At 41.6% G+C, this 20,257-nt stretch overlaps 2 protein-coding genes across 2 annotated transcripts in view; one reads left to right on the top strand and one right to left on the bottom strand.

The window, feature by feature from the left end:
- LOC119161893 (tachykinin-like peptides receptor 86C) overlaps nucleotides 1–20,257 on the top strand; it is a 705,859-nt gene that overhangs the window by 428,410 nt on the left and 257,192 nt on the right. The window lies entirely within an intron of this gene.
- Nucleotides 7,384–19,941, bottom strand: LOC142776497 (uncharacterized). The gene is made up of 3 exons (XM_075880291.1): nucleotides 17,902–19,941; nucleotides 8,219–8,318; nucleotides 7,384–8,143 (listed from the first exon to the last, which is right to left on the bottom strand). The coding sequence occupies exon 3, from the start codon at nucleotides 8,029–8,031 to the stop codon at nucleotides 7,495–7,497; it is 537 nt and encodes a 178-aa protein (XP_075736406.1). The 5' UTR covers nucleotides 8,032–8,143; nucleotides 8,219–8,318; nucleotides 17,902–19,941; the 3' UTR covers nucleotides 7,384–7,494.

The following is a 20,257-nucleotide window of genomic DNA, read 5'->3' as shown; positions in this document are numbered from 1 at the left end:
CTTTACATTCCTATTCCGTTTTGGGGAAAACAACTCCCCATAAATTTCATAATTTCCCATATCTCGGAATGAAAAAACTTAGCCCGTTCCAATACCAGGAATAACATAGCTGGTCAATTCCATTCCTACAATTTTTTAACGTAGGAAAGCCATAACTTTATTGCTCTATCGAGCTAAGAACGATTGTAAGAAACATATTGCTGATAAGATCAGATGCATAAGAACTAGAAAACTACAATAAACTTGCTAGCGCGGCTCGGAAATTAAGTTGGTGACTCATTTCTTGCATTACAACCACACTACTCATAATCTTATTTTTATTATTTATTGATACTGAAGTCTCATGCAGAGACTATAGCAGGTGTGATACATTGAGACATGCTATCAAAAGGCACAATGATTTTCAAAGAAAATGTGTAAAGTGAGAAATACAATGCAAACAGATAAAATAACAGGGTTAAGAAAATGACAAGAACACAACGATATTTCCCATCAAATAGAAAAAGTAAAGGGCAAGAGTACAATAACAAGCTCAATAAACAAAAAAAGAATATAATTTCAAGGAGCAAAATTATCCAAGTGAACAGGATAATGCAATAGGTTGGAACGCATAATAAAAAGAAGTATTATAAACGGTGATAACAAGCTACTGCAAATATTTTTTAAACGAAGAAAGAAGGTTTGGGTTACAATATTTTTGGGGAGTATATTCCAATCAACCGTAGTTCTAGAGAAAAATGAGTGTATAAAACAGTTATTTTTTGGTAGTAAAGGGGTTATCGTAAAAGAATTTCTTTGCCTGGTTTTGTAACCCTGTGAATAATGAATAATGGGAGAGGAGTCCTTGTTATAATGATCTTCAACTATTTAGTAAAATAATTTTAGCCGGCAAACTTTACCCCTATTGCGAACTGAGGGCAACCCAGATCGTTTGATTAGTTCAGTATTTGGTGAATGACTAGATGACTTATATTAGTAACGAACTACTTTTTTGTATTATTTCGAGTTTGCTGATATTTATTTTAGTGTATTAGTCCCAAATTGGCACGGCATATTAAAGCATAGGCGATATAATCGACTGGTATGCGAGGAAACGAACGGAAGGAGTGGATGATATTAAGGATCATCTTAAAGAGAATATTTTCCGTAATGCCTTATTCGTAACAACATCTATATGTTTCGACCATAATAAATTATTTGTAAATGAAAGACCCAGGTACACACTCATCAACCTCCGAGAGGGTGTTTCTCTTTGCCCCGTAAGAAAAAAGTGGGTTTTTTGTGGGTTATTCGCATAAAGACCGTCTTGTCGTAATTATTATTCCTTTGCCACTGACCACACCTTAATACGAGTGTTTGGAAGTTTTCGTTTAATTTATTCTGATCCTCGATTGGCTCAACTGTTTCATAAATCACGCAGTCATCTGCATAAAGTTTAGTCTTAAGATTGATATCAGTGTTGAAGTCATTTGTAAATATCAAAAATAATAGAAGCCCAAGCAAGGACCCCTGAGGTACACCAGAAACAACGTCAACTCGACCTAAGCAGGTGTCATTTAGAGAAACGTATCGGTAACGATTCATCAGGTAAACTCTAATCCATGCTAGTAGAGTAATATTTGTTAATATGAAACCTGGTTTGTGAAGTAATTTATTATGCGATACTTTATCGAAGGCCTTCCTAAAATCCATGCATATAGCGTCTGTCTTATATCTTCCAATTTATACCTTCAGCAAATCATGCGTATTTCCGACTAATTGTATACTTGTAGAATACCCACGCCTAAAGCCATGTTGTGCATCTGTTAAAACTTTACACATTTCAAGAAATTTGACTATATGTTTATAAACTATGTGCTCGAACATTTTGCATGAAGTAAATGTCAATGAAATGGACCAATAATTTGCGATGCTGGATTTATTACCAGATTTAAAGAGTGGTTTGATTCTCGCAGTTTTCCAGTCCTCCTACAATGAACCGTCAGCGAAAGATTTTTGAGCAATACGAGTAAATACTTCACACACCACTCTGCATATCTTTTTACGAAGGCGTTTGGGATATCGTCTAGGCCAGGATATTTTTTAACGACTACGTCAATCGGAAGGTTTAAAATACCCTGCACAGTAATTCTGCCATCCGGCATAGGTGGCAAAGAAATATTTAACATTCTCAGAAAAATATTATCTGTTGTAAATACAGATCTAAAGTGTTTGTTGAAAGCAGGAGGCACAGCTGTGTTATCAGTAATGACATGCAAAGTTAGTAAAAACGAGGTAGTGCTACATGAACTCAGCTTAATAGATCTCCAAAACTTTTCAGGTGACGCCATCATAAAAGAGGGAAGTGATACACCATAACTTTTTGCCTTATCCTTCCGAGTTTGTCATTCCAGTTTCGTTGCTAACTTAGGAATAGAATTATCTAGTGAACAGCAAAACGGATTTCTGGCCTTTTTATTTTAGTCTCCTAAGTTTGCGTGTTAGCTGAAGAGGTTTTCGGGTGATCTGAGCATTTTTACCGGGTGATATTTAATTTATCAGTGGCACATAACGTACTATACATTCCTTAACAACGTTTTTGAAAGCTAGCCATAGATCGCTTATATTGCTCGTGTTTTCTGAAAAAGCATCAAAGGAGAGGTCTAAAAATCAATGATTGACTCATCATAACCACGAAAAATGTTCCAGGACTGGTGATTAACAGTGAGCTGATCATACAATTAAAGCATCAGTTAGGGTTAAAACCACAGCTTCATGAACAGATATTCCCCAAGCAACATCACACAATACAAAATTTTTAACAGTAGCACTAACACAAAAGAGATATAGGATTGAAATCGCACTTTGAATTCTAGTAGGTTGGAATACAATCTGTAGCAAATTGTAATTAAAACCTACGTCAAGCATTTTTGTGTCATTTTGATCAGAAGAGTGCGCAGAGAGAGCGTTCAATCGAAATTCGGAAAATTAATATCACCTGCGAAACTTATTCTGTCTTCTGGTTTTATATGACAGGACATGCAATCATCAGGTTTTTTCAAGAACCGAGACAGAGGATTTAGGTGGCCTATAAATCGCTTCGAGAATGTTTCTCACTCTGTTAAGATATGTAGTGGAAAAAATGCATTCAACTCATGAAATTTCAGGCTTTCTTACAAGTTTTAAGGGTGCCCTAAATGATATAGCGACCCCTTTTTCTCTTCTTTCTCGATTTTTACGAAAGCACATGTAGTTTTCCGGAACGAATTCGCTGTCGGATTTGTCATCACTTAACCAAGTTTTTGTAAGCACAGCAATATTCAGTTCATGGGCAACAAACAAGGCTTCAAGCAGGGCAGATTTATTTACAATGCTACGACAATTTACGTTAAGGACAGATAAATTTTGAGCATTCACTTTTTATTGTAATTTGCTAGAAAATCTTATACCTTTTATTGTAGGTTTTACGCCAACCAAACGGAATGTCGTCTACGTACAGCTTATCACATACCAGCCTGACTTTCAAACCATTTTTCTTTTCAGGTTCAGGGTTGGCCAAGATTTCTCCCGGGTTTCTGTAACGCCGGAATAAAAATCTTCGGTGACTGAAACAAACGATCACTTTAGTTTAAAACATGTCTTAAGTGTTGATGTTTTTTCTCGATACTCTCGCAATTACCACAGGACGGTTTTAGCAGATTTTTTACCTAGTCCATGACGCAGCTCTATACCACTGACCGTAACTCCAAGTTTTTTTAAGAACACGTTTTCTTGAATATGACTGGTCTGAGTTTCATTTGTGTCGGAGACGGTTTTTTCAATACCATAAATTATTAGGTGATTTCTCCTGTTCCAATTTTTAAGCTCTTCATTTCTTCGCGATGTGAGGCGCATAGCTTCTCTAAGCTATGCTACGATTACTTTTATTTCATCTACTTCATTTTAATGAAAGCAAAGTCGGTAGGTGATGTTCCACATTCCCAATACGGTCGTTTAATTTGCTTTAGTCACTTTCAATTTGGCCCTGTATAGTAAACGTATTGTTCATTGATATAGTTATACTGGATTGCCCTGAAAGCAACTGCATAAACAAATTCTTTTCTGTCAGTCCAGGGTTAGATTCAACGTCACCAGATGCCAAAATCTTATCCTGGAATGTGTAAATATTTATAAAAAAGTCTTGAAAAAATTGTGGGCATGGCAGCAGCATAAAAAAGCTGTTATAATTTCTGAAGCAATGGGTAGGCATGTATATACTGACCCCTAACGATAAAGCAGAAAGGCCCCGCCGCGGTGGCCTAGTGGCTAAGGTACTCTGCTACTCACTCGCGGGTCCCGGGCTCGAATCCCGGCGGCGGCGGCTGCATTTCCGATGGAGGCGGAAATTTTGTAGGCCATGTGCTCATATTTAGGTGCACAATAAAGAACCCCAGGTGTCGAAATCTGCGGAGCCCTCCACTACGGCGTCTCTCATAATCTTATGGTGGTTTGGGGACGTTAAACCCCACATACCAATCAAGTCAATAAAGCAGAAAGAGGTCAGCATCTTTGCAACGTGCCAAATGCGCTGCTACCAAGCACACAGATCAATGCCGGTGATGTTGGTCTTACATCTACGAGGCTGTCCACGTGATGAGGTGTTGTCCAGCAGGGAGCATGTGCAGGCACCGCTTTGTTTGATTGAATGGCTTCATGAAAAGTGAAGAAACTTTAGTTCAATGAAACTTCAACGCCGGCACTGAAATCCTGGTTGGCGGTATATACTGAACTGTGCAGGTGGTTGGAATCAGCTGCAGCTAAAGCCACGCAGCCAGAACCTGAACGATAAAGCAGAAAGGGTTTAGCATGCTGTAGTACGTGCCAGATTCGTGGCTGCCATGCACACTAGTGCACAAATGGGCAGTTATTCCGCTACCTATAGTATTTGTATGGTCAGAAAAGTTAAAAAAAAGCTATACAGTTGGCAACGCATGTATTAGGCTGTTTCGAGCATATTTTCCTAACTTCCCGGCATCTGTTTACCACAGCCGGCTGTAGTAAATCTTGAAACTTTTGACTTTAATAACCAGCAGTGATTTCTGGGTTTTCGACTCAGTAACTGCTTAGCCACATACGTTGCTAGATATCTCGTAAACACTACCGTATGTTTTGCAGTAAGCGTGACTCCCTTAACCGAAATTCGGCAGATGCCATGTACCATGGCAATCGGTATTAGGCGAAGCGTGTGGATGCAACGTGACCGTGTTAGAATTTCTATTAGGTAGCAGGCAGTGAAATAGCGCTATATTTATGTATAAGTTTTGCACACACACACACATATGTTGAAAAGTTGCAGATGTTTAAATACCCAAATGTTTGCACTTGCGCAATGATGCCAATAGTTACTTGGGTACTAGCAACACCAGAAGCGATCACTTGATATAAAACGCTGGTGCTCGCCAGAATATTAGCTATGAACACTGCTAAATAAATGAAACTCAGCGGATGGCTTCTAAGTATAATGTACGGAAACCTGCAGTGACGGCTGTTTTAACAGAGTATATATGTACCGTCCATAAAATTGAGTAAGCAGCACTGCTGCCACAATTGACGTCTTGCGAATTTTGGAGCCAATTTGAAAACTGAGCCTATTACTCAGCAGAGTGGATGCCATCTACGTTTAAGACACTCAACGTAATGATCTGCGCGAGCATGCTCGATGAAGTAGACAAAAAAGCTGCGTCAGGTAGGGATGCAGGACAGGCGTTGTGCCCGGTTAGTAATAACAAATCTTGACGCAGGCTGAACAAGTGCTTTCGCAAGCCGGACATTGCACCTAATTTGCTAAATGACTAGCTGAACTACAGTGGAAGCAACGAGGAGTCAAAAATGCCATAGTTACTTCAGTGACGGTTTAAAATGTTGTTTGTTTCTCTGAAAATACACTTGTTGGTACAGAATGGTCCACTTGACGGCGTTTTGAAGCATGTGAAGCGGAAGAGCTACCACAAGACCCAGTGGCAGAACGCTCCTCATGAGAACGTGGAAAGAACTGCTCCAACTGTGAGCAAACCGATTCCTCCTCCCGGGACATTCAAAATAATTTCATACAAGGAGATAGACATATCTCTCTGCCGACGCTGGCAGTTCACGCTTTGCGACGCCATGGCGGGAAACAGTTCAGGCCTAACCACACGCATTCGTTGCAGCTGCGAACGCCTAGCTTTCTGACGCAGCGCCACATCTTTTTCATCTAAAGAGAGAGGACTTGTGGCTTCTCTATGCTGCTTGCCCACTCTTTTTTTTTTGGGGGGGGGGGGGGGGGAAGGCCGCAGTGCCGCATCGAAATCCTGGGGCTCAGGAGCTGAAACGAGTACGTGCGGTCAGGCCTTTAGTACCGGATCAAATCTTTCTTTAGCACGCCTAAACTTCACGGTGCGGCTAGAGCCGAAAACGTGGTGACAAAGTCGGCGACTGGCTAGATCGGAAGCTGTCGTCTTTCTCGAAACTTGAACCAGGGGATGTTGTCGCATTTGGCGTCATTGAAATGTGCATCGAGTAACGCAATAGCGTCTTCGAACACATAAAATGACGCTGACATCACCAGCGCGTGTGTTGCGTCGAGCGAATATTGGATGCGCCAACCAGCGGGTTCCTGCGCGTTAAGCAGCAACCCTTTGCGACACTGAGCTTTCTCAGCCTCTTCTCTGAATGCACCCGCATAAGCATGAAAAAATTTTTCCATTCTGTCAATTGAATGTGTGGCACGCCAGGCTTCGCAAGACACACTTGACTTTGAATGAGAGACGCCAAGTGAAACAAAGTATTCTCTAGAATAAATCAGTAAAGCCACTAGAAATGATAGTTAGCGAATAAAGAAAACGCGTTCCAACCGCAGCAAAGATATCAGCGTAAGTGAAAATCCCAAGTAACGCAGCCATCACTAAGCTGACAAGACCAAAATAAGAAGGAAGACTAAAACGCGTTGAAGATTGAAATCAAAACTTGCTTCTTCTTATCGCCATTTTGTCGTGTCCCGCCACTGGCCGCCAAGGCGAAGACAAAGAATCACGGACACACTAATGCCGCTGCCGCTGGTGTTTTGGCCAGCTCTGAAAATTTATTCCTGCTTCATCAAAATTTTACCTTCAATTTTCTTCATTACATTCACCCCCGGTTTATTTCACAATCTCCTGTAGTGGGTGCAAGCCAAAACATAGGAACGAGCAGGCAATCAAGTTAGCTAGCGCATGAGGACGTTGGCGCAAAGCGACGAAGCAAGTGCCTACATTACTGGAAAGCTTGTAAAACATACTAATATATTTACACATCGACTCGGGAGGCCTAGTAATTCGTTTGAATACACGCATTCAAGTGAAGTGCCACCTGGCATGCGTACAATAGAAACTTAAACCAACGACGGGGACCAACGACAAAACGGTATTTTTATTCACCAGAAAAAAAATATAACAAAGATGCAACTTTTTTTCTCACATGGCCATTGAACAACAAAACTAAAAAGCCTACAACCTTAGATCAGTGCCCGAAAAGCAAGCGAAGCCTCGCAGTCAAGTGTGCTTCCATCAGCCGCATCTTGCGCTCAGTCATTAGCCTCCATCGTGTCCGGGACTGGGATGTGATCGAAGTTGTAGAAGACCTCACACACGTCAGCCGCAACTGAATGTTGACAGAGGTTTTGTGTCGTCCTCTCCCGAGGCAGTTCTTGGTGTTGGAGCACTCACCTGGCATGTTCACTGTTTCTTGGTGGTCCGAAGCCTTTTGCAAAAAGAAGCTGCTCTTCCACTTCTTTATCAAGGTTGTTTCTTCACTCGGGGCTACGTGGCTTACTTCTATCAAGCTCTCCAAGCTGTTAGCAGGCGCTGGGGGACCCTCGTCATTGAGCTCTGGCAGTTGGTGCAGCTCTTCGAGCTCTTGAAGACTGAGGTCCATCATTTCGATAAGGCTTGAATCGAAGTCACCATCATCTCTCGCTCTGACTTCCCAGCCAGGACTTGACGGCTCATTCGCCGTGTCTTCACTCGCAACGTATTGCATCATGCTTGGCTTCGACATAGCGGCACGTCTTCTTCTTTTGTGTCGCAACCCGCGTGAGCTGGCTGGATTCTAAATCGTTGCGCCTACCCTCTATGGGTTGTTGGTCGAAAAGCCGGCAGGTAGTGGAATCCTAAATATTAGGAGATCAAAAAAAAATAAACATAGAAATTAGCGTTTTCAGGGATAGTATCCTAATATACCTTACTTTAATGCAATTGTAGTAGGAGTTGTTGGGGTCGAAGGTCTCGTTGCGGCCATGCGCGAACAGCGGTAAACGGCTCCTCAGTTAAGCCATCCGAGCTCAGCTGAAACAGCAGAAGGCACTGCCTCAGCTGATGGGGTGAAGCAACAAAATTTGATGAGAGAGAGAGAGAGAGAGAGAAAATGAAAACAAGGGCGTTGATTGGTGTGCTTCCTGGCCTGAAACGATAATAATAGCGGGGAACGTGTGGCAGAGAAGTAATCAGGGTCACTTAATTGTATCCAGCAAATTAGTGGTATGTTTCTCGAAAAAGTTTGCATTGACTCTATTTAGCAACCTTACTGCCACCGCAGTGGTGGCAGCCTAATACGAGCACAAACTGGAGTTCGCTAGTGAGAGAGCTCGTCGAGCCGGAGAATATGCTAAATTGTGTGCTCTAGAGGCCGGAGCCAAGTAGCAGCGCAGTCCAGAAACTCCCGAGCTGTGCGCCCGTGAAGCCGCTGCTATACAACAGTACCGTGATGAACTTCATGCAATTTGTTTTAGATATTGAACACCTACGTACGTTTTTTTGTTATTCAGTGAAAATGATTGCATATTTGCGATATATCATAAATAAAGCAAAATAACTCGTGTACATGATTGAAAAATTCATGAACTTTCGTTGTGTGGAGGACATATGGTTTTGGAATCAGCGAAACGTCTAATTTTTCTGTTTTCATCCAAATAGGTAAATTGTTTATTAAAGTATGATTGCAACAGCTGTAGATGCCCATCACTCATAGTACAACAAATTCGAATTCCATGTTTCTTGTCAGTCAAATTTAGTACAAATATACATTCGTAAAAGATCGACACCTTTGAGCCTAATGTGTAGCCTATAGTTCCACTGTCACAAAAATTGTGAATTTATATTGGTAATTTTGATATTTTAATCAAAATTCTAGCCACTTTTCCGCCATGAAAACCTTCAGAACTGTAACCTCTTACGTCAAGGTAGATCTCCTCACTCGAAGAATTGCAAAGTTGAGCACTGCATGCGTGAAACTCCATTGTGGTCTTTATGGGATAAGAAATTATTTTCTTATTGTGCAGCTGTGTGTGAGTTTCATTGAGCCACCAGGGCGTTAGAGTTAATTGGACACCGTATGTCGCCATCCGTTCAACACCAAGGCACCTACACCTAGTTTTTCTGACTCAGTGATATCTAAACGCTTCTGCGTTTCAAAGAAATCATGTTTCACTACTGCGAACAACGTCATTTTTTCTGTGGCCTCGCTTTTATTGACATGATTTATTGGGAGTTCTTTGTTTGTAATGGAGAAATAAACAGCGAAAAGTAATTATCAATCATCAATCTTCGTCAATCTCGCTTCGTACAACATGCGATAAATGCTATGACCCAGAAGATCTTACTCATAAGCTTTGGAGTAGCTTCGCGGTACGCAGTGACAACGCTAATATTGAAGAACGATGGGACACATATTTAGGCAGTCCTACATTAGAAGGCCAATGTTTGACAGTCCAACGGGCGTGCCAAGTGACTCAAAAGGCTAAATTTGTCGATCTCAAGGCGGGAGTGGCCTGCTTCGAACTAGGATGCTTGCGCAACCTATAGGAATATATTGAATTTTTTTCATTCATTCATTCATATCAAAGGCCTCTATGAGGACGTTGATTGAACCCTAACGTGCCTGAAGACGAACACTTAGGTTTTGCAATAATAAAGCATTTTAACCGAAACGTCGAAAAGGGGTTCCGTCACAGCGGGAAAGTATCTGCAAACTCAAACATGGTGTGGGCACGCCAGATTATTCATTGCCTTTCCCCTAATCATTCCCTACTATGAATTATAGGCGGCAGTCCTGCACAATTGCTAAGAGGGTGATCCTCAAGGGGCTCTATTTCAAGCACTGTTGCGAAATGCGCACCTCCTTTCAGTGCCTATTCCATTCTGGGAAATTGCAAGTTACCGTAATTTATATATTTACCAATTCCTCGCAATGAATAAACTTAGCCCACTAAAATACGGGGAACCGCCTCGCAGGTCAATTCCATTCCAAAAATTTGTCAACGTAGTACTTAGCTTTATTGAGCTAAGAACGATTGTAAGAAATATATAGCTGATGTCATCAGATGCATAAGAACTGAAACACTACACTAAACATGCTACCACGGTTAAGGAATAAAAGGTAGTGACTCACCTCGTGCATTAAACCACACTACTAGTACACACAGGGGCAGTTCTCCCGCTGCATTTAGTAATTGAACGTTCAGAACAATTAAAAAACTTAGTAAAAAGTTGTAAACGCATGCATTTGGTTGTTTCGAGCGTAATTTACTAACTTCCCGGCATCTGTTTACCACAGCCGGCTGTAGTAATACGTGAAACTCTTGACTTTAATAACCAGCAGTGATTTTTGGGTTGTTGACTCAGTGACTGCTCAGCCACATACGTTGCTAGATATCTCGTAAACTTTACCGTATCTCTTGCAGTAAGCGTGACACCCTTAACCGAAATTCGGCAGATGCCTTGTACCATGGCAATTGGCATTAGGCGAAGCGTGCGGATGGAAAGTGACCATGATAGAATTTCGATTCAGTAGCAGGCACTCAAATGGCGCTATATTTATTTATAAATTTTGCACACGCACACATGTGTTGAAAAGTTGCAGATGTTTAAATATCCAAATGTTTGCACTTGCGCAAAGATGCCAACAGTAACTTGTGTACTAGCAACACCAGAAGCGATCACATGATTTAAAACGCTGATGCTCGCGAGAATATTAGGTCAGAAGACTGCTAAATAAATGAAATTCAGCGGATGGCTCCTAAGTATAATTCACGGTAACCTTCAGTGACGGCTGTTTTGATAGAGTACATATGTAACGTCCATAATATTGAGTAAGCAGCACTGCTGCCACAATTGATGTCTTGTGAATTTCGGGGTCAATTTGAAAACTGAGTGGATTACCGAGCAGAGTGGATGGCATCTACGTTTAAGACAGTCACCATAATGACCTGGGCGAGCATGCTTCGTGAATTAGACAAAAAAGCTGCAGCAGGTAGGAATGCAGGACAGGAGTTGTGCCCGGTTAGTAATGGCCAATCTTGATGCACGCCGAACAAGTGGTTTCGCAAGCCGGACATTGCGCCGAATTTTCTAAATGACTAGCTGAAGTACAGCGAAAGCAATGAGGAGCCAAAAAATGCCATAGTTACTTCACTGACTGGCAAAAATCTTGTTGATTCCTCTGAAAATAAACTTGTTGGTACAAAATGGCCAACTTGACAGCGTTTTGAAGCATGTGAAGCGGAAGAGCTACCACAAGACCCAGTGGCAGAATGCTCCTGGTCAGAATGTAGAATGAACTGCTCGAACTGTGAGGAAACCAATTCCTTCTCCCAGGACATTTAAAATAATTTCATACAAAAGTACAGACATAATTCTCTGCAGAAGCTGACAGTTGACGCTTTGCGACGCCATGGCGGGAAACAGTTCAGGCCTAACCACACGCATTCGTTGCAGCTGCGAACGCCTAGCTTTCTGACGCAGCGCCGCATCTTTTTCATTTAAAGAGAGAGGACGTGTGGCTTCTCTATGCTGCTTGCCCGCTCTTTTTTTTTGGGGGGGGGGGGGGGGGGGGGAAGGCCGCAGTGCTGCATCGAAATCTTGGGGCTCAGGAGCTGAAACGAGTACGTGTGGTCAGGCCTTTAGTACCGGATCAAATCTTTCTTTAGCACGCCTAAACTTCACGGTGCGGCAAGAGCCGAAAACGTGGTGATAATGTTGGCGTCTGGCTAGATCAGAAGCTGTCGTCTTTTTTGAAACTTGAAGGTGATGGAGCACAGACCTGGGACGTGCACTGTTTCCTGGTGGTCCGCAGCCTTTTGCAAAGAGCAGAAGCTGGTCTTCCACTTCTCGATCAAGGTGGTTTCGTCACTCAGAGCTACGTGGCTTTCTTCTAACAGGCTCTCCAAGCTGTTCGCGGGCACTAGGAGACCCTCGTCGTTGAGCACTGACAGTAGGTGCAGCTCTTCGAGCTCTTGAAGACTGAGGTCCATTATATCGATAAGGCTTGATTCGAAGTCACCATCATCTCTCGCTCTGACTTCCAAGCCAGAGCTTGATGGCTCAATCGCCGTGTCTTCACTCGCAACGTCTTGCATGGTTTTTGGCTTGGACATGATGATGATGATGATTCCACAGCCATGGCTCGTACCCACTCAGAGAGATCGGCCAAGAATCGATTACTTAATTCAGTAAGATTTTTTTTCAATATGAAAACCACCCTCTAGAAATAAAAAAGAAAAAAGAAAAGACACCCTAGGCAGATTGAAAGGAGTGCAATAGTTGTTTGTCACTCGTTCAGATAAGACAACTATTCAGTACATTGAATAGGAATCAGCATGATTAAACGATGCTCTCGTGTATCTAGGAATTTTTTTTGCAAGAATAATATTTACGCAAATAAAAGCTTAATTTTTTACTTTCATTAAGGTACTTGCAAACTGCATAGAAATCTTTCTCGTGCCTGAAGCCCAGATCCTAAGCACCGAAGAAAAGTATGTTTTCTATAGTGAAATTCAGCCCCAGGCTAGCGAATGGGAGGACTAAGAGTGTTTTCCTGAGCAATTTGTATCGCGACATGATCAAAAAAGTGCTCTTTTGTTTCCAATTCTGAACAAAAGTTGCATAGTGGTGATATCACCAGACCATATCTATGTGAATAGAATTTTAACGGGGAGACACGACATCGAAATCTGGTTATTATGGTTTCCAACTGTCTTGTAGGACACCAATGAATTTTCCATGGAAATCTTATGTGAGTAAATTCTGGTGTTGACAATATTGCTTCCAAAGCGTCTACACTAAGCGCAAGTTTTCTTTGTCTTGTCGCAGTTATAGTGGCCACGTCGGCAAGGACTGATAGTACTGGCCCCTCCAATGCTGCTCGTACTAGAGAGTCAGCGATTTTATTTACTTCTAAGCCGCAATGACCGGGTACCCATACTAATTTCAGTAGCTGCAGCTGAGGAGGAACTAGCATAAGGAGCGTCTTTGAGGCCATCAATTTTGTTGATGCCGTACTGGACGAACATACTGACAGGAAATCCGTGATTATAATCACGTTAGCGGCATTGAAAGGTAGCTCTCGCAGCGCTAGAACTATTGCCAACAGTTCAGCTTCAAAGACTTGGGTTAAATTCGGTAATCCTAAGGAAAAATAGCAGTCAAGCGAATGGGAGTCTATACCTACACCTGTCTTTTCATCCATTACTTTAGCATCTGTGGCTATAATACTATTCGTTTCTGCGTGTGCAAGATAATCCTGCAGTCGGCTATTTGAGACCCTATAGGATTGTCATTTGGCTTGGAGGGAAAATCTCATCGTATTCTATCTCAAGAATTTGATTTGTAACCTGCGCCGCAATCACATCTCGAATTTGTACATAAATTCTATCTAGTTGTTTCTGGACAAGAGCAATTTGAGGTGTTTGAACCCGTGGCCAATGGGCACGAAAAAAAGGTGTCTGGGTCATTTATGAAATCATATTCAGATCGTCTCGGCGCATAGCTATAAAATTTCAGAAACGTCTGAACCGTTAGGATACGAAAACGGCAAGACAATGGAGGTAATCGTGCTTCCTGATACAAAACATTGTGTGTTACAAACCTAGGAAGTCCTAGACACATTCTCAAGGCTTCTCGTTCAAGCACAATCAGAGGCTTTATTTTATAAGCAGGGCCACCTGAGAACATTACGCACCCAAATTCTAGGATCGGTCGCATATATATTTTATATATCATCACCATTGGGCTTCTGCGTAAACCATATCGGCGGCTGCTCAGTTTACGAAGAATTCCTAAGGTGAGTTGTGCTTTAGATTCCATGCTTTCTATGTGCGGCTACCAGTTTAAGTTGGCATTATAAATTACTCTCAAATATTGAAGAGATTCCACCTGTGGAATGGGCTCTTGTTTATAACGTATTGAAATTGAGATGGGATCAGACAACGGGAATATTAATATTGCACCCTTATGTACATTTAAGGCCGTGCAGACTGCATCTAGCCATCTCTCCAGCATATTGACATATCTCTGTAGCTTTTGATATCAATCAATCAATCAATCAGTCATGTTATTTCCTTTAGATAAGGTGGAGTACAGAACTAAAAGCTCAAGAGCTTGACGAGGTCCTGACCCCGTTTACAAGTTGACAAAGCAGCAGGAGTGGTAGTCAATCATGTACAACAAATATGAAATAAACATACAGGTATAACATCACAGAAAAGTAATACAAAACGTTTATGAAAACAGTGCTAAGATAAAAAGAGAGTAGTTCAAATGTATGGTCATGAATTGGCATGAACATGAAAAGCAATAATAAAAAGGAAAGAATGGGCATAAATTCTGAGAGAAGTATCATTGAGGATAATGTATCAGTTGGGCGAAGTGTTTAATCTGACAGTTTTCTTTAGAGGAAGGATCGAAATCTTCGTGGTTTAAAGAATTTAACAAAGAAGGTAGTCTGTAGGACAATGATTGCTTGTCATAAAAGGTTCTTGGGTTCTAAAAGGTTCTAAAAGGTTCTAAAAGGTTCTTCGATATAGAAAATATATGTCACTATGTGCCGTAAAAATGTAATATCATCAGTATATACGAACACCTTCACGTCTTGGCATTGTGGTATAGTGCTCATTAAGATGTTAAATAGAACTGCCGATAATACAGCGCCTTGGAGACACCGCGTGTTTGGTTGCACTTTGACGATGCGCAACCATCCTTAAAAGAATAGAACTCTCTTCCTCTCAAAAATTCCCTCACCTACGCCAATATATATTTTGGCAGATGGTGGCTCTCTAATATGTCTAATAAAACTGAATGTTCTACACTATCGTATGCCTTAGCTATATCTAATGTCACTAGTGCCACATGTTGTCTTTTTTTGCGAGCAAGCTGAATGCGGCTTTTAAATCTGCGGCTTCTAAAGCACACCAGATTGAACAATCTATTCTGAAGACAATTTGATTTGGATTCAATATCGAATTGTCCTCTATCCCTATTAGAATTCTTTTATGGAGCACTCTTTCGATGAGCTTTACCATATTAGATCTAAGAGAAATGGGTCGAAGGGTTTCTATGACATTACGGAATCCTTGTCTTTTTTGTATCGGCACTATTTTAGCTTATTTCCACTCATACGGAATACAGGCATATTTTAACGAATAATTTACACTGTTTAGTATGTCACATGGTGATAATTTGAATAATGTTTTTATCATAGCAGTTGTCATTCCATCCGGACCAGGAACTGACGAGAACAAACCTTGTATCGCTTGTGTTAACTCTTCCTCTGTAACTTCAGTACTTCAATCGTTAGCGCTAGTTTTTGTGGATCGTAAGGCTTAGTTGACGTAAATATACACTCCAGGCTTTTAGCCATGGTTTCTAAGGATTTGTTCGTTTCTTCTAAAGACATATTCTCAAACCCTATATTATTTGGAGATGGCATCATTTTACGTGATCTCATGAACCTGAACAGCGCCTTTTTGTTACAAGCTTTTGAAAGGTGATCATAATGTTTTCTATCATATTTTTTTTTAGCTAAAGAGACTGTGCGTTTAAAACTTGTAGCGTGATACTTGTAATCAGACCAGTTTGGGGGGCACTGGTTATACATAAGTTTTTTCCATGCTGCCTTTCTTCGTTGGAAATCCCGGGCACAGTCCGAGTTCCACCATGAACTATGGGTTGTGCTCTTTGCGGATTCCAGAATGAATTCTGCATTTTTATATGTTCTTTTGATCAGTGCACTTAGTCTCATGGCTTTGGTACCTTCTTGATCTTCAGAATGAGTTGCCAAAGCAGATTCTAAATCTTTGTAAATTTGGTGTAATTAATAAACACTCGAGTCTGAGAGCCTGAAATTATAACTTGGCATGCAATCTCGAATAATATAGGCAAATGATCGCTGTTGCACAATCACATGCACTCCACGACAAACTAGTGAGTGATGAACTCAGAAAGCTTAAATCTAAGGCTGAACGAGACCTATCACTGATGTAAGTGGGTGTTCTTGAATTCAGACAACAAAAGTTATTATCCACTGTCCACTCCGACAATCTCTTACCTCATTGATCAGTTCGGAAACCCCAGCAAGTATGATGGGAAGTGAAATCGCCGATTAGAATTTTATTTTGATAACTAGAAGTGACTGCCGCGTCTAAACCTCCAGTATCTATTACACCTTTAGGAAAGTATGCGTTCACCACCAAAAAAGGCATGCAGCCTGATAAGGTTATTTCTAAGGCGAGAATGTCACTGTGAGGTGACATGAGCTTATACGCAATTTTTGCTTTGAGACTTATTCTAGCATTATTAAAAATGCCAAACCTCCACCTTTCGATGGACAGTCTAGACGGAAAGATCTGTATCTATTTAATTGAAAAGACTGATGCATTGAAAGCCAAGTTTCTTGTAGTGCAATAATATCTGGAGAAAATTTCGATGCCAAATATTTTAGATCAGTTGCTGCAGAGTGAATCGATCGGCAATTCCAATGAAGGATTTTAAGTGACCCTATTGTTGCCCTAAAATGGCCTCAGCAATGGCCTTGTTTAGAATATTTCCTTTAAGAAAATCAGCTTTAGACAGGGTAATTTTCTGGTACTTTTTGGTTTTAGAATTGACAGGTGCGATGCCTTTTTTGTATAAAGGGGATCTCAAGCGCTTTAGCGATCAGGGATCCATCTCCAATTCGTCTGAGTCCTCCACTTTCCTGGTAAGCTCGCATTGAGATACGCTACCTTCCTCTACTGAATCTGCAGCTACTGTATGTGGCTGTGGCGTTTCGGAGCCATAATCCTTTGAAATTTCAGGGGAGTCACAAATGTGAAAGGCTTCCATAGCCTGCTGTGGCGTATCAGAGTCATACTTTTTGCAAACTCCGAGGAGTCACTAATGTTACGTGGTGCACTGAGGTTGTTTTCCGCTGTACCCAACATTTGAGCCATCTGGTTCGATAGAATCTGGGCCAAGGACTCACAAAGATTCCTAGCGATGCACTCCATTGCCTTCTCCACTGCCTTCTCAATCGCTTCCGCAATAGGGACAGAGAGAGCTTTCATTGTTGGCATATGACGAGCTGTAACACCGGCATAGCCTTGTGTTCGTGTTTTACTTCAAGTGCTGCTTCCTTTCGTGAACACCGTCTTCGTTCTACTATCTCTAGCATTTGCAGTTCACGTACATTTGCCGAACACCTAGAGCTATCTGTCGCATGAGCTTCGTTACATAGGCAACACTTTTCTTTATCACTCTGACAGTCGCTAGAATTGTGACCTTCCCCGCAGACCTTACACCTGACCGCTGACCTACAACCTTTCATTGTGTGACCATAACGCCAACACTTTATGCATTGGAGTGGACGAGGAGAGAGCGGCTAGAATCTGTGAATTAAAGGCCAAGCCTTAATTTCTGATGGTCGGACTGATTCCGCAAAGGTAACAATTACAGACTCAGTTGGTATTTAGTTCTTAACAACCACCCGTCCACACCGATAGACTGAAATAACACCTGCGGGCGAAAACAGCTCTAGTACTTCGGAGGTTGGCATGTTGGTATCGACGCCACGCACTAGACATCGGGTACATGCTAAATGTGAAGGTATGAACGCGCTCACCGGATGGGATGCAAACATCGAGCACTTCAGTAGATCTAGGACACAGGACTGGTCTGGCGAAAAGCACAGTATGCCTCCTCTGCCGAACTGGCGGACCTCCGTTATGGACTGGAAAGGGGCCGTCATTGACCGTAATTCCGCCTGAATGTTTTTCGGGTTTTTCATCCGAATTATGCCGTCATTGGTCAGGACTAGAGCCACTGGAACCGATGGTATTCCGTTGCGCAAGAAAAGATCCACTGGCACCTCCTTCGGATTCGTAGAAGCAGACCAAAGAAAAGTCCCTGGCCCTGCCGAAGATAAGGGCATCATGTCTTGTCTGACCTGCACAAAAAACCCTTATCAAACAACTATTGCATAAGAAACGATGATAGATCAATTAACCAACAACAGCTACTTAATTCTTGGCCACACCCCGAGAGCAAGCTTCAACGTTCAGCCACGTTGCAGCCACGTTCATCCATGTCTTACATCATGGTTGATGATGATGATGATTATCATCATCATGGTTAGCTTCGACATAGTGGCACGTCTTCGTCTTTTGTGTCACAGCCCGCGTGAGCTGGCTGGACTCTAAATCGTGGCGCCTACCCTCTATGGGTTATTGGTCGAAAAGCCGGCAGGTAGTGTAAACCTAAAAAATTAGGAGGTCAGAAAAGAAATGTAGAAATTAGCATTTTGCAGGAATAATATTCTAATATACCTTACTTCAAGTCTATTGTAGTAGGAGTGGTTGAGGTAGAAGGTCTCATTCCTGCCATTCGCGAACAGGTCTCATTCCTGTCATACAACAGTACCGTGAAGAACTGGCTGCAATTTGTTTTCGATATTGCACACCTACGTACGTTTTTTGCCATACAGTAAAAATGATTGAATAATTGTGATAGTTCCTAACATAAAGCAAAATAACTAGTGTACAAGATTGAAAAATTTAGGAATTTCCGATGTGTGGAGGAAATATAGTTTTTCTAAGCAGCAAAAAAACTCGATATTCTGTTTCCGCTCCGAATTGGTAAAATATTTTTATAGTCTAATTGCAACAATAGTAGATGCACATCATTCGTAGTACAAAGTATTTGACGTCAACATTGCCTGTCAGTTGCATATAGTACAAACATACTTTCGCGAAACATACAAAGCTTCGAGCCTATAGTGTGGCCTAGAATACCGCTGTCATAAAAAGTAAAACTTTATAAAATATTGTAAACATTTTATTAAAATTCTAGCCGCTTCTTCGCCGTGAGCATCATCAGAGCTGTAGCTCCATTCGTCATTGTAGATCTCGCTGCGAGAATTGCAAAGTTGAGCACTGCATGTGTGAAACTCCCTTCTGATACTGATGGGATAATTTTTTTATTTCGCAGGCGCGTGTGAGTTTCATTGAGCCACCAGGGCTTTAGAGTTAATTGGAGACCGTATGCGGCCACCCGGACAACTACAAGGCACCTCAACCATGCTTTTCAGACTGAGGGACTTCGGAAAGCTTTTGCGTTCCAGAGAAATTGTGTTTCACTACTGCGAACAACATCAGCTTTTTCCAGTGCCTTGATTTTAATGACATGATTTATCGGGAGTTCTCTGTTTGTACAAAATGCGATAAATGTCATGACCCCAAAGATCTCGCTCATACACTTTGGGGTTGCTTCGGGGTACGCAGTGACAAGACTAAAACTGAAGAACAGTGGGATGTTATGTACGCAGTCCTATGCTACAGGGACAATTTTAGAAAGTCCAATGCGTGTGCGAAGTGACTCAAAAGACTAAATTGTTCGGATCCAACGTGGGACGGACCCGTTTCGGTGTAGGATGCTTGCGCAACCTACAGAAAAATATTAAATATGTTTAATCCGTTCATCCATAATAAAGGCCTCAGTGAGGACTGATTGAACCCTAAGGCGCCTACAAACGAACACTTGTGTTTTGCATTAAAGAGCATTTTGACCCAATAGTCGATGGGGGGGGGGGGGGCGAAGAGTCGAAGCAAGAAAGTATCTGCAAAGTCAAACATGCTGTGGTAACGCCAGATTAGTCCTTCTATTTCCCTAATAATTCCCCTACTATGAGTCGCAGGAGGCAGCCCTACTCAATTGCTCAGGTGGTGTTGCTCAAAGGGCTCTATATCAACCAGTAGTGTGGAATGCGCACCTTCATTGAATTGCTATTCCATTCTGGGCAACTTGATGAAATTCATACATTTTCCAATTCTACAGATTGAAGCCATAACTTGATAGCTTTATTGAGCTAATAACGATTTTAAGAAACATATAGCTGATGTGATCAGATGCATAAAAACTAGAAAACTACACTGAACATGCTACCGCGGTAAAGGAATAAAAGTTGGTGACTCACCTCGTGC

The sequence above is a fragment of the Rhipicephalus microplus genome, chromosome X, assembly GCF_043290135.1.
Source record: "Rhipicephalus microplus isolate Deutch F79 chromosome X, USDA_Rmic, whole genome shotgun sequence".
In the NCBI taxonomy this organism is placed as follows: domain Eukaryota; kingdom Metazoa; phylum Arthropoda; class Arachnida; order Ixodida; family Ixodidae; genus Rhipicephalus; species Rhipicephalus microplus.
The sequence above is the reverse complement of the archived record's forward strand: the minus strand, read 5'-3'. Positions and strand labels throughout refer to the sequence as shown.

Excerpts from the sequence above, each read along its gene's own strand:
- LOC142776497 (XM_075880291.1), bottom strand. The coding sequence starts at position 8,031 with ATGTCGAAGCCAAGCATGATGCAATACGTTGCGAGTGAAGACACGGCG.